The sequence below is a fragment of the Dama dama genome, chromosome 6, assembly GCF_033118175.1.
Source record: "Dama dama isolate Ldn47 chromosome 6, ASM3311817v1, whole genome shotgun sequence".
Taxonomy (NCBI): domain Eukaryota; kingdom Metazoa; phylum Chordata; class Mammalia; order Artiodactyla; family Cervidae; genus Dama; species Dama dama.
Window position 1 is genome coordinate 19,550,945 of NC_083686.1, and position 14,056 is coordinate 19,565,000.

The 14,056-nt window shown below is 38.2% G+C and overlaps 1 protein-coding gene across 3 annotated transcripts in view; it reads left to right on the forward strand.

Moving 5' to 3' along the window:
• The first annotated feature begins 243 nt into the window (after positions 1-243).
• HNRNPD (heterogeneous nuclear ribonucleoprotein D) overlaps positions 244-14,056 on the forward strand; it is a 17,041-nt gene continuing 3,228 nt past the window's right edge. For 2 of the 3 annotated variants that reach the window (XM_061145703.1, XM_061145705.1), the window contains exons 1-4: positions 244-757; positions 11,506-11,674; positions 12,277-12,438; positions 13,663-13,794. In XM_061145703.1, coding sequence (XP_061001686.1) covers positions 525-757; positions 11,506-11,674; positions 12,277-12,438; positions 13,663-13,794 — 696 coding nt within the window. In that variant the 5' untranslated portion in view covers positions 244-524. Of the gene's footprint in view, positions 758-2,634; positions 2,692-11,505; positions 11,675-12,276; positions 12,439-13,662; positions 13,795-14,056 lie in introns of all 3 variants that reach the window. The other variant, XM_061145702.1, reaches the window with a different exon arrangement.

Sequence of the window (14,056 nt, forward strand, 5' to 3'; positions counted from 1 at the left end):
GGTCCCCGCGCGGCCGTCTTATCGAACGCCATTTCCGGTTCCTTTTAAAGGCCCCACGCTGTGCGGCGCTGCGCGTGCGAGGAAGGTATAAAAGGGAGCGAGAGGGCGGGACCGAAGAGGAAGGGGGGGAAGAAGAAAACTAGCGGTAAAGGGGGCGGGGGAGGTGCAAAGGGCGCGCTCGCGCGTCACGTGACCGGGACGCGCCGTTCTTCCGTCGGCCATTTTAGGTGGTCCGCGGCGGCGCCATTAAAGCGAGGAGGAGGCAAGAGCGGCCGCCGCTGCTTATTCTTTTTTAGTGCAGCGGGCGAGAGCGGGAGTGCGCGCCGCGCGAGAGTGGGAGGCGAGGGGGGCAGGCCAGGGAGAGGCGCGGGAGCCTTTGCAGCCACGCGCGCCTTCTCTGCCTTGTTGTGTGCTTCGCGCGGTAGAGCGGGCGCGCGGCGGCGGCGGCGGGGATTACTTTGCTGCTAGTTTCGGTTCGCGGCAGCGGAGGGTGTAGTCTCGGCGGCGGCGGAGGCAGTAACACCATGTCGGAGGAGCAGTTCGGCGGGGACGGGGCGGCGGCGGCGGCAACAACGGCGGTAGGCGGCTCGGCGGGCGAGCAGGAGGGAGCCATGGTGGCGGCGGCGCAGGGGGCAGCGGCGGCGGCGGGAAGTGGAGCCGGGACCGGGGGCGGAACCGCGGCCGGCGGCACCGAAGGGAGCAGCGCCGAGTCGGAGGGGGCGAAGATCGATGCCAGTAAGAACGAGGAGGATGAAGGGTGAGTAAGGGGCGGCCCGGGATAGTCAGGCCCAACTATCCCCCCTCCCCCTCCCTACCCCCCCGCCATTAGGCCTCGTTCCCGCTCTCCGCCCGCCCTCCAGGCGCCCGTGCAGCCTCTTTGCACTGTCCTCCCTTCTCTACCCTGGTCTCCCCGGGGCTTTCATTTCCTTCTCCCCCCAGCGTGCTAATCGCCCCCTCCCCCATCACACACGTTTCCACCTTTAGCCGTCACCATGCTGCTCCCCGGCCCGCCCTCCTTCCCTCCCTTGCCTCGGGTCTCCTCCCACCGACTTAGCCGCCGGAATTTTTTCCCGCCTGTCGAGGGGGTAGCCTTTTTTCTAGCCCCGGTGTCTTCTCGCTGCCCAGTTTTCTTAAAAGTCCTGGGCATAAAAAACGCAATCAGACAGAAAGGCTTGTATGCCTGGACACCTAAGGGTTATTGGGTGCTTCTCACTGCAGCATCCCGAGACGATGCTTTTCTTCTCAAAACACATGCTTCGGGGAATGTGTAGGCTGTCCAGCTCTGCTCCTTTCCCGTCTCGGCTTCAGGCCGAATTTTTTTTTTTTTTTTTTTTTAAGTATTTTGAGTAAGTTTCGCCTCGATCTTCGCCTTTTTTCTCTATGCATCATCGCCCGACGGCTTGCTCACATAGTCCCTACTTTTCAGCTTTACGGAACCCAGTGGGCCCGGTAAAATTGCCCGATCGCCTGTTGGTACGTTGGTTTTGCTGCCAGGGCTTTCCTGAAGTTCCTGGTCGGCGGGCCTGCGCTTGACTGGAGCTGTTCTACCTCCGTCTAGCAGGCTGCCCTTCCCCCACCCCGCTGAGTTATTCTAACCGCGCACCTTTTTCGCGCCCTCGGCTATTGGATTCCCCGACTGTTGGTACAGATAGTACTTTTACCTTACCTCTTCTGGGCGGTTTTCAGTTTTTAAAAACCCACCTTGTGCCCGGGATCCTTTTTTTGGTCTCTCTTGATTTCTCCTTCCCGCTCTCACCCACTTAAGTTAGAGGAGGCCTACCAGCCTTTTTTCATAAAACGAACAAATCCTGTATTGTGCTATGGCTTTTTTTTTTTTGCAGGTTTTTAAGTAGTAAGTTGTTTGCTCCATTTGGAATACGTTGTGTGTATTACTTAAAGCTGCATAGTATTTATTAGAACGCAGCCTTTGGGAGCCGGGAGCATAATACAGGAGTTAGCAGGAGGGACTAAATCGAGGTTCTTGCTTGAGTTTTATTCCCGTTACTGATCGCTCATGTTGGGTTAACGCTTCCATTACTTTTTGTGGTTGGGGCGGGGGGTGTGTCTGTAAACTTTTTTCCGCTGTAACAAGGAGAAAGGTGTTGGTAGAAGGTAAAAACAGTAAAATGTCGCTTTAACCCAATATTAGAAAACACGGTTTCCTTTATTGGGGAAAAGCACCAGCTTTGCAGCGGGAGAGAGATAAGCCCTTTGGATCCAGGATTTAATATTCTCAGCCGAGGCAGACTTGTGTGGGGCTGTTTTGCTGATTGCTGGCTTTGGGAGAGTAGAGGTGGGATGGGGAACTTCATTTATCTTGAATTATGTACGACTTAGTTTAAGAAAGGGATATGTTAAATGTTTGGCAACTTAAGCCTTTAACATTTTGGTTTTTTTTTTTTTTTTTTTTTTCTGAATTCTGTTCTTTGGACAGAGGCAGCCAAATGATTAATTGCTTAACTTACTGTTTGGGGCAGGCTTTCTGTTCTGATTTTTCAAATCACAAAGGAGCTGCCTTTGTAGTTTATCTACTATTGAACTAGAGTGTAAATGAATTAAAGTTTTTAACCCTAACGTGTCAAACACTAAAACTAGAATTTTGATTGGTTGCTGTACCGGTTGTTAATTCCCTAGCCATTCAAACTCCTCCCCACGACACTCTGAAGCAGCGACGGCACAGCGGGAAGAATGGTAAAACTTTTACATTTTATTTCTGTATTATAAAGGTTTCAGTAGTCGTAACATGTGGAGGCTGTGAATTGGTTAGTTGCCCATTGATTCCCAGGAAATTCTAGACTTTAGTACAGTAGGATATTGTACCTGGGATATAAAACCTTTTAGGCATCGTGTGTGATCTTTGGGCAAAATTGATGCCATTACATGGTTTTTGGTCTGTGGTAATGCATGTATTTGTGGTTTGGCCAATTAAAGCTTAATATAATTAATAATGATGTTTTCTATGTGAGCAAGAAAAAGTAAATTTAAAGTTGATTTGTTTTTGTTAAGACAAAATTTTTTTGTTGTATTTCTAACTTTAATGCTATGTGTGAAGGTTATCTGATATGAAGTATTGTGTGTTTAAAATATATTGCATGTTATACTGAAGTATTCTGGACATGTCAATAGTAAAACTATTTTTAAAGTAGTATTGTGTATATGTATGCAAAAATGAAGTTTCTTTTTTTTTAAATCACCAAACATTTGTAAACACAACTTTAATAAGAATTGCACATTCATATTAAAGCATACTGATGTGGCTTTCCACTACAGCTTAAATCAGATTTTTAGATGTTTAGTGTGATTTGGCTGGAATGTTAATTACAGTTGGTTTACATGTATTCACAATTGCATGACTTTTTGGAAGTCTGGTAGATTATTGTTCTTTTTATCCTTCCCTTTCTCCAAATGTCACTATTTCAGCCTTTGGGTTATATCTAAGAGTTTGTATTTACTACCACTGGTGTTTAGAGGGCAGGTAAATTGCAGGTAGTTGACTGATAGCTGTAGAAACTACATTCTAAGAGCCCAGTTGGAATAACATTTAAGTCTTACAGGAGCTTATTACTGTTATTTTCTTTCACTGAAATCTGTCCAGTATTATATTGGAGATGAAGTTTGACATACCAAATAAAAGTTTTTTGATGCAAATTAATCTGGCCATTTGATAGTTGAATTTTATTTCTAGGTAATAGTGGCAAACTAAAATAAGTATAAATTATAACTGTACTTGACTTTACTGCTCCATTACTTATTTCATCTTATGTAAGCAATTATTTTTAGTAATTTGAAAGGACCATACACTTAGGTATAAAGGTTTCTTGTTTTTTTTTACTTTAAGATAATTTTTATGTTCTGTTACCTAATACTATAACTTTGCAAGTTTTTTGAGTGATCCCTTAGGAAAATTGGACAATTGAATATTTACAGTTAACAATTTTAGATTATGAAATTTACTTTGTACATTTAACAAATATTTTCATTTTTAAAGTCTAATAATTTGACTTAAAAAAATTACTGTCTCATTAGTTAGCCTTGTGCTTTACACATACTGTTTCTTAGACAAAAAAAATCCCTCAAAATTTCTGATCTTTTTGGTGTCTGCACTTGCCACCCTATATGTTCTTCTCTGTGTCCCAATTTGAGGAAAACTGGGGAAAAGTTTCATAATAGTAGTGAAATAGTGGTTACTACATACAAAATTATCTAAATTTCTTAAACACATCTTTTTGTGTGTTTCTTTTTACAATTCTAACTTGAGACTAAAGTGACTACGATTTCATCTTAAAAGTATTTTAAATTATTGTAGACTGAAGTGTTGTTTATTTTTAATATAAGAATAAACAGGTATTTTGAGGAGGGCATGCTTGTTAAATCTCTAGTGGAATAAAGGGTTTCCACAATTTACTGTGGGCCTTTAGAGTATTTCCATAGTAAAATGCCTGCCTGAGTTCACCTCATTTTAATTTTTAACTTTAACGTCCCAAGTTTTTACTTAGAAACTACTACACTGGGATTGCCCATTTTGGTGTGGACTCCTCCTTCTCTGTAGGGCTACAGTCCTTTTAGATGCTCTAAAATTAGTGTCCGGTAAAAGAACACATCCTATGTACAGCAAGCTGCCTGGAGACGGAGTTTTTACATTCTAATGATTCATGGGGAGCTGTAATAACTGTGTTAACCTTCAGACAGTTTTACAGGGTAGGTGCATTGACTTGCCTTCACTGGATTAGACAAGAAGCAGAATAATCCCCCATTCATCTATCAGCCAAAGTACAGCAATACTTTCCTGTTAATAGGGCGATTGATCTAGTACTGTAACTATTAGTGTAGAAACTTAAGTATGATTCTTCCTGTTTGAGGATATTGTAAATTAAATGTGCTATAGGTTGTCACCCATCTAATTTTTAAGAAATGGGTCTACCTAACAAGTTTTTGTTTTAATATTTGAGATTATAATTTATACCCTGGGGCTTCTGGGGCATCTTGAGCATTGCTTTGTAGAACAGTTACTTTTAGATAAAGTAGTCTCACGCCAAATTGACTGGCCTTTGATTCAGTACATTGGATTTACTATAAAGTTGAGACCCTGAGTAGACTGAGTTTTAGCATTCTTTGGGACCTTTGACAGCTTTCCAGGGCTAAAATTGCAGAAATGGATGCCCCCAGATCTTAAGATGATGAACCTCTAAGGAAGGAGTACTCAATTCTCTTCGTTTCACATTCTTACTCTAATACACAGGATACTAAAATCACCTGACCTTTTGGGTTTGAAATTGGAGAATATCATTGAATATCAGTTTTTAAGTGCTGCTTTTTGAGATGAATATACTTGTGGCCCCTTCTATAAATTAAGTATGTTTACTGTGGGTTTTTTTTTTTTTTTTTTAACATTACCTGGGTACTCTGTCATCTGTAAGGGTGCCCTAATAGAGTTTTGAATTTACCATTGTGTGTGATTTCATGGCCAATATTGAGGGTGATTAGTTTTAGCTTGAAAGCATTCAAAAAGGAATAGAATTAATTTTTCCCCCATTCCAGTTAAAATTGCACCTTGAGAGTGTGCAGATTCACAAATGGAGTGATGAACAACTTTTGTTAGTTGAAGTTTTATTTGACTTTAGTTCTGCTTCAACGTTCTAGTAGATAGGGCACTGAACGGGATGCTGGAAGCGTGGGATCTGTCTCTGTTACTTCACTCCCAACAGTGTGGTCTCAGGTAACACAACATGCTTTTACTTGGTTTGCTGATCTGTGTGATGGAAACACTGCTCCTCACAGGAAGATTGACTCCATAGCCTGCTTTCATAGCTTGTGTATTTATCCTGTGCCTTAATAGTTGGTACTGCCAGTGGTTTACTCCTGTGGAGTAAAGGTAAGCATGTTTTAGTTTCTGGAGTATTATATTGTACATTGGAACTAGACATTTAAGACTATTTGGGGGTGGATTGGGGAAACTCATTACTGGCAGTGTTTGGCCAATAATCAAGGTGATAGTTTTAAGTATTGGGTCATGTTCTGTAAGCTCCTGCTTATCTAAACTTGAAGCTATCACAAAGCCCAAACAGCTCTGTCTCCCTACCTCAAGTCTCGTGAGAAAGATAGATGAAACTATCAGCCAGTATACTCAAAAAGCAATCAACAGTGTCATGGAATGAATCTTATATACTTTTCCCCTTACATTATTAAAAAGTAATGTGATTTTAAAGCATTGCAAGATTCTGAAGTTCCATCAAGAAAGGTGAAAATTATTTGATGAGTTTAGTGTTGATAAAGAATTGTGAATGTGTAGTAATCTCAGTTAACCAGAATCTTAACCTCTAGGTAGAACAGTGTTTACCTTACAAAGTTGATTGAGAGTTTATTTTAAAAGCAAAAATACAAGATGTCGTTCTTGCTTGGGAATGAAATGGGGAAATTTTGGGTCAAACATTTAAAGTTTGTTCAAAAGCTCTCATGTTTATTAGCTGTTATGTTTCAACTCAGTTGTCTTTTTTAGTCATTTAGGTTCATTCAAAGTATGAAGAAATAAGATCTGATACATTAGCTAGAAGAATTTTTTTTTATTTACTTGCTAAAAGTTTGTCAAGCCATTTCCAGGGGTATTTTTTTTATACAGATTCTGAAATGATACCATATGATATCTAGTTGCCAAAAATGAACCCCTCCCTGTTTAGGTAACTGCTGACTTAATTCTAAACTAAATCTGTATTTTATAAGGAAGAATAAATACTTATTTTTTTTATCTATTGGTAAGATTCTTATTATCAATAACTTTTAATATTTTAGGATTGTAAAGACATATGATAAAATAGCAGAAATTTTATTTAAATAAGGATTAGTGTTTATGCTTGAGTGACATTACTCTAAAAGGTGACAGTGATTGGCTAGTCATGTTACATACTTGAGATGTATTATCAGTTTGACATTCTGTTGTAGTTTTTAAACTGTCAGAATTTGTTATGAAATTACATATGGAAGATTACAAGTTGTTGGGAAGTTTTAAAAGTTAAGAGAACTTTGTTTGCCCTTTTCCAAAATTGGAAAGAAGTGTAATAATTGTATTACTCTGAAAAGGGTATTTGACGGTAAAGCCTTGTTAGGGGAAGTATCTTTATATAAAAAGTACTCTTGAGTTTGGAGTGTAACCCTAGGGGCCTCAGTAGTATAGAGAATAAAGTTCTTAGATGGGAAGAGACAGAACAGCTTCCTGCAACCAGTACTGCTCCTTCCATACTGCTTTTTATATCAGAAATGCTTCTTTATTGAAGGTACTGGCATTTATGTGGAGTACAGACAAGTCGTTAGTGTGAATTTGGAACTACATTTACGAGTTTCAGACAACCTAATTTCCTGTCTGTATTTTTTATATGGGATATTTAAAGTTTGAGGCTAAGTCTTCAGCATTAAAAATAATCGTAGGATCCATTTATATAAAACTCATCCTGGCCTATACCCCTTTAATGTTGGAAACTTTCATTAGCTCATGCAGATTAAAAAAATTCAAGTCATTGAATAAATGAAAAAGTTATTTAATAATTAGATATAGTTTGTGTTCTACCCTTCTAAATAGTAATTTGTTTTTATGGAGCACTTAGAGTGTGTCATACCATGTTCTGTGCCATTTAAATCCTTATTGCAGATAGCTGAGGTAAGCTTTTAGTAAGTTCTGGAAGAAGGATTTAAACCCCAAGTAGCTTGGCTCACTGCCTCTAAATTTACTTCCTTTAGAGGAGAATGTCCCACAAAGCACCCTCAAGTCTCTTTTGGAGAGTTATCTGCAGTGCTTGTCATTTAATATTACAGTATGGTATAATGTCAGTATCTATAAGGCAAGGGTATTTTAATTGCTCAGTAGGTGTTGTAAGTTGTATACTGTATTGCCTCTGGGGTGCTAAATAACTTTATAGATAGGATTAAAAAATTAAACTTTGTTGATGCTGTAGATGAAGTTCTCCACTTCAGTTGGGATTATTGATTCACTTAGAGGTAAGGATCAGATTTAAAACTTGTAGTATCAGGGACCCATTTTTGCTACTTGAACAAGTCCTGTGCTGTAGTTTTAACTTCACTGCTCAGGATTTTTATGAAAGTCCAGCTCTCCTTCATTGTAAAATGTTTGCCTGTCTCTGCAGGCATGTAAGTAACTTTAAAGTCAGTCTTTACATTCAAGGCCGCAAAGGTAATCTGTGCTTTAAGTAAGATACAGTAATATAAAATATAGTTTAAATTGATATCTTACACCATCTCATAATTTGAGGCAGGGCATGTGGGAATGCTCATATTATAGAGACGCTAAAATAAGTTTCCATTTATCCAGAATTAAGATAACAGGCTTTTTTTATCTGTTATGTTTATATTTTTGGTATGTCTACTGAATAAAAATGGGATGGATTTAATATGTTAAAGATGGGATGGATTTGGTACAGTATCTTTATTGTAGTATATCCACCTGTCTGGTTATCAGTTTTGTGCAGCAACCTTATTAGAGGAGCAGATGAGCGTTTTGGGACTGCCAAAATGGTAATGAATTTGTCTCAAAAAAAGCCAGTTAAACTCTTGGTCAGAGGCTGTTTACTGTTGTTACTTTACCAAAAATTAGAAAAAAATCAAGTGCCAACGAACTTCCCCCAAAATGGAGTAGGGAGCATTTTAGAATAGCGGCTGCTGATTAATCTGGCAAAAATGAAAACTAGAACTAAGAAAGCTAGAGCCAAGAAATAAGGTGTATTTAATTCATTAATAAAAAGTTGAGGCGATCGCAGGCATGCTACAAGTCGCATGAGTCAGTGGTGACTGACTCTTGGCATGTTAAATCATGATTACACAGGAGTATGTGCAGTGTGCTGTAGGGCGAACAGAAAAAAATTGGATGCAGTGTGTTCACTGCTCAGTCATGTCCGACTCTGGGACCCCACGGACTGCAGCCGGCCAGACTCCTCTGTCCATGGGATTCTCCAGGCAAGAATACTGGAGTGGGTTGCCATTCCATCCAGGGGCATTCCAAGTAATTGAACGTTAAACAATTGAGAGGCTAGGAAAACAGGCAATACTTGAAGGAAGGTGGGCTATCTGGCTCATTCTCTAAAGGTGCTGGATGGCTAAAGTTTTATTGCTACATATTTTGCTCTAATTTTTTGGCAAACAGTAATCATTCTCTGGAATATCTATAAATTACAGTTGTCTAGGACATTAGCTGTTCTGGATAAATGGGATTTGACTGTTAGTTTAAGAAGGATAGCCTCTTCAGTTACCTTTCAACTCTTAAGGTAGGCACATTTAACTACTTTTTGATCCTCAGGACTCTTATTAAATGTGCAAAGTTTCTCTAGGGAACACTTAATGGGCCAATTGATGAATTAGTATGCTTATGTAGTTAAGAAAACTGATATCTAATGTTGACAAAAAGTTTGGGGTTTGTGAATAATAGAATGTGCCTCATTCTTGGTGTTATAATTTATTTCTTTGTAACTATTTTTCATTAATTTTAAATTGAGGACACAACTCAATAAAAACATTGCCTTGGGTAAATAAAACATTACCTTGCGTAAATAAAATCAAAACCAGTTTTGCCTCAGTATCTGAGGAACAGGCCAGACAGCCACAGGATTTTCTTGCCTTTCAATTTTAGTTTTTTAAAAAAGGTTTCTTTTATTTATTCTCTTCAGGTTGAAGTAATTTCAAACTGTTAAATTATTGATGGAAAGTTTCTGTAGTAATCACAATAGTAATTTGATAGTTAAATTTTAGCATAATTGAAATTGTGTCTATCAAGAACATCCCATGAATATCGGAGTAAGAGGCCATTGCTGTATAGTCAGATTCTTTCTCATGAAAAAGATAGCAGTGTCCTCTTCACCTTGAAAGAGTAAATGTTGATAATGTACTTTCATCTATGAAGGTAGGTACTCAGGATCTTTAGGTTAAAAATAAAAGTGCTTAAAGCAATTTAAGTAACTTTGACTGTATATTATTTCACTGGATATGAAAGAAAATGTCATTGAAAATACCTCAACTTTTTCCCCATGGAATTAGCTATAAACATTAAAAGTACCTGTACATTATGAGTGTTTTGTTACACTCCTTTGATTATAAAATACAAAAAGGGTTAATAAAAGTTACTTAGAGTGTGGAAATTTTATTAGAATTCTGAATGTTAAGCATATAAATAATCCAACTCTAGAATACAGGTACAAGTTGAAAACCTAACTTAAATGGGAAGCACACTGTATGCCTAAAAACGACTTCTTTTGTGTTACATTTATCATTAGAAGTGAGAACAAGACTGATAATAGTAAGATCAGTAACACCTCAGTTAATCTGGCATTTTTAGGTTAAGCGGAAGCAGGATCTTATTCTAGAGATAAGACTTTGTCCTTTAGTTGAAAGAATTGGTTTTAGTGGCAAAATTCTAAGAAGCCCACAAGATGGAGATGTTCTTGCTTTAATTTCTTTCCAGAGCTGAAAGTTAGCACCACATTCCCCCGCTGCCCCTACCTCTGACCCACTGCAGTTAGAAAGACAGAAGTCGTTGACCAAGCATGATTTTGTTCCCGTGTTGAAATTGATTTTTAGTCCTCACATAACAAATTCTGACAGTTTACCCTTAAAGTAACAATCTTCAGTCTCTCCAAAGGGTAGGAGGTACTGTTAGCTCTTCTGTGGGAGTGGGTAAAGAGGGCAGAAGTCAGGGGGCTCACAGAGCTGCCAGATCTGAGCTTTATGACCTTTTGCTGTAATAAAAATAAGATTTCATGTTAAGTTTTCTTTTGGGGGGGGGTGTAGTTTGGTTTTAAAGTGTCTTGGTGGTTTCCACTTACCGCCTGTCACTTGTAGCATTTTAAAGATTTAAATATCTTATTGCTGGTTAACTGAGGTTCTACTGGAAATAAATCATCTAGGTTAATTAGTGGGTTTTGCTTCAGTGGATAATTCTTTTTGTTTATTAAATTGCTTATGTGATTACTTTTGTCTTTATTAAGGATTCTTAGCACATCCAAAAACTTGGTTTACAACTTAACTGTGAGACTCTCTTTTTTTGTGCTAAGAGTTTTATTAATGAGAGAACTGTTAGAAAAGAAACTTCAGCGTAAGCACATGGTAGCTGCTGTGATTAGCGGGGACTGCATAGTCTTTTTATAAGTTTAATAAAGATTTGGAAGAGAAATTTCAAGGTGAAATTCTGTATTTTGCTATTACCAGTATTGTAATTTAAGAAAGACGGTATACACTCTTTTTACGTTGGGGATGCACTTATCTTTTTGATAAGTCAAAAGACTTAATCTGCTGCTTGCTCACTATCTTGTAATTATGCAGGCGCAGTAGTGATAAAACTCTCCAAAACTGTAAATAGGATGTTCTTGATATGTGGTTATGTAGGAAGAGTGACATTTTAATATACTGCCCAGTAAATCGGTGCAGTTTGGGGAAAGTATTATTATTGATGTGGATACTTAAGGCAAAATCAGAAACTTTTTAGCATTTTAATACTGCTTTTTGTCTTTACAGGAAAATGTTTATAGGAGGCCTTAGCTGGGACACTACAAAGAAAGATCTGAAGGACTACTTCTCCAAATTTGGTGAAGTCGTAGACTGCACTCTGAAGTTAGATCCTATCACAGGGCGATCAAGGGGTTTTGGCTTTGTGCTATTTAAAGAGTCGGAGAGTGTAGATAAGGTAGTGTGCTATGTGTTCTAATCAGTTAATAAAATATGTGAATAGTTTGATACAATTAATATGCCCATTATTTGTGATTTCCCTCTTTGTGCTTATATGAAGAAAAAGATAACGGTGTTTGCCAATACATTTTAAGAATCAGATTGAAGAATTGTTTCCTGAATACTTCATGTGCCAGGCTCTACTACATTAAAATTAAATTTAAAAACCTTTAAAGATGCTTGATTGTAAAGACGTGCTGTGACACGTTCACAGAAGTACAGACGTTGAAATCTGTAGGCAGGAAACTGGACTGAATCATTTTACATTTCAGTCTTTAGTCCTCGGGGAAGTAGCAGTCATGCTTATAATGCTGATAGATAGAGGCATGATGATTTTCTGGTAGTTGATTAACCCTTCTCATTCTTAACTGACCTTGAGGTTTAGACACTAGTATGTATTAGCAGATATCCCATCACCACAATTGGCACTTTGTGAGCTGGTCAACATATGTCTGGCATTAGCTACATTTATTTAACTATAGTTATTCTTAAGTAAGTTAATAATCTGTGAACTTTAGTTAAGATACACATCTTTCAAATGAAAAACTTCAATTTCCTTAGGTCATGGATCAGAAAGAACATAAATTGAATGGGAAGGTGATTGATCCTAAGAGGGCCAAAGCCATGAAAACAAAAGAGCCTGTTAAAAAAATTTTTGTTGGTGGCCTTTCTCCAGATACACCTGAAGAGAAAATAAGGGAGTACTTTGGTGGTTTTGGTGAGGTATGTGATAATATTTTGACCCTTTTTTTTTTTGTCAAATTTAGTATAAATACAGTTATCACATTACAGATTTCTCACTGGGTTTTCCCAAATTGTTTTGAAGTTTGGATAGACAATGTGATTTGTTTTGAAATAAGGATAGTATAGATACGTTATTAGCAGTATTTTCAGAGCAGTATCTTGGAAGGTTAGAAGACTGCCTTGTTGTGGTTTACTGAGGCGCTGTTGTGGGCACAGTGGCCACAAAGACTTTCAGAGTAGAAATTGACTGGATTAGTAGAAGGAATAAAACTGTAAATGAAGAAGAAATCCAGATCGGATTACCTGAGATGTACAAGGAGATGCTTCAGTTGAGAATAGGAAAGAAAGAAAATACGGTGTAGTGCCTTCTCAATTTAGGTACATGTATATGTGCAGATTTTATGAACCTAATTACAGACTTGGTGAGAGTCTGTTTGTGAATTAATGATTTAAAGTTGAGAAATTTGAGTCTTTAGACCCACATACAGTCAGCAGACATCGTTGGTATGATTCAGACAGATATATTGTTTGTTTTGTTGTTAGTATTTAGGAGCTGAAATGCCTGCAAAAATCTGAGCATTTACCTTTTCTTCAATATTTGTAAGATCGAGCAATATTGGGATTGCCTTCTTTGCAATCATCCAACCGTGGCTTGGTTACAGCCATCTTAAGATTTAAGTGTAGCAGCTTCCACTTTCGATTGCTTGAATGTTCTTTATAGTTTTTAGCAGTTCTCACCATTCCTCCATATTCTCCCAAACACAGTTACTTTAATTCTTTTTCTCTTAAAATGGACTGGGGATGTTCCTGGTGGTCCATTGGTTAAGACTTTGCTCTTGCCATACGGGGGGCGTGGGTTTGCTCCTTGGTCAGGGAACTAAGATCCCACATGCTGAGCAGCACGGCCAAAATTTTTAAAAAATGTATTGTTTCCTTCTGCTTGTGCTTAGTGGGCATTTGAGTTTGTGATCCTTGAATTAGATAATAGATATCAGTGCCCTGGGAAGCTGTTTTTTAATAAAAAGTTTAAAAACTAGGTGGAGTGCATATTCTAATATGAAGACTTTTTTTAAAAGAGTAAAGTAAACGGAGAGATAGCAGAATAAAGCTTAAGTGCCAAATGCTTGTTTTCTGTGTGCATTTTCACCACTAAACTTGGAAACTAAAGTATTATAACTTATTTTTTTTTTTTTAAATAATCAGGTTGAATCCATAGAGCTCCCCATGGACAACAAGACCAATAAGAGGCGTGGATTCTGCTTTATTACCTTTAAGGAAGAGGAACCAGTGAAGAAGATAATGGAAAAGAAATATCACAATGTTGGTCTTAGTAAAGTAAGTTAAGCAGCTACTTACATAGATAACACTAGGTGGTGTTGGGAGTTAATAATTTAAACTTTGTATAAAAGGTTCAGTTTGTGTGCTTCTGCTTTAAAGATGTTTTACTGGCTCCTTATTTGTCAGTCTTTTTTTGACTTTTTGCTTTTATTTGGGGAATATTTTGTTGTTAAGTGAATTTTTGTCTAGACTTTACCAGGAGATACTTTCTGAGGACCCAACAAATAGAATATAGTAACATACTGAAGCAAATACTTGG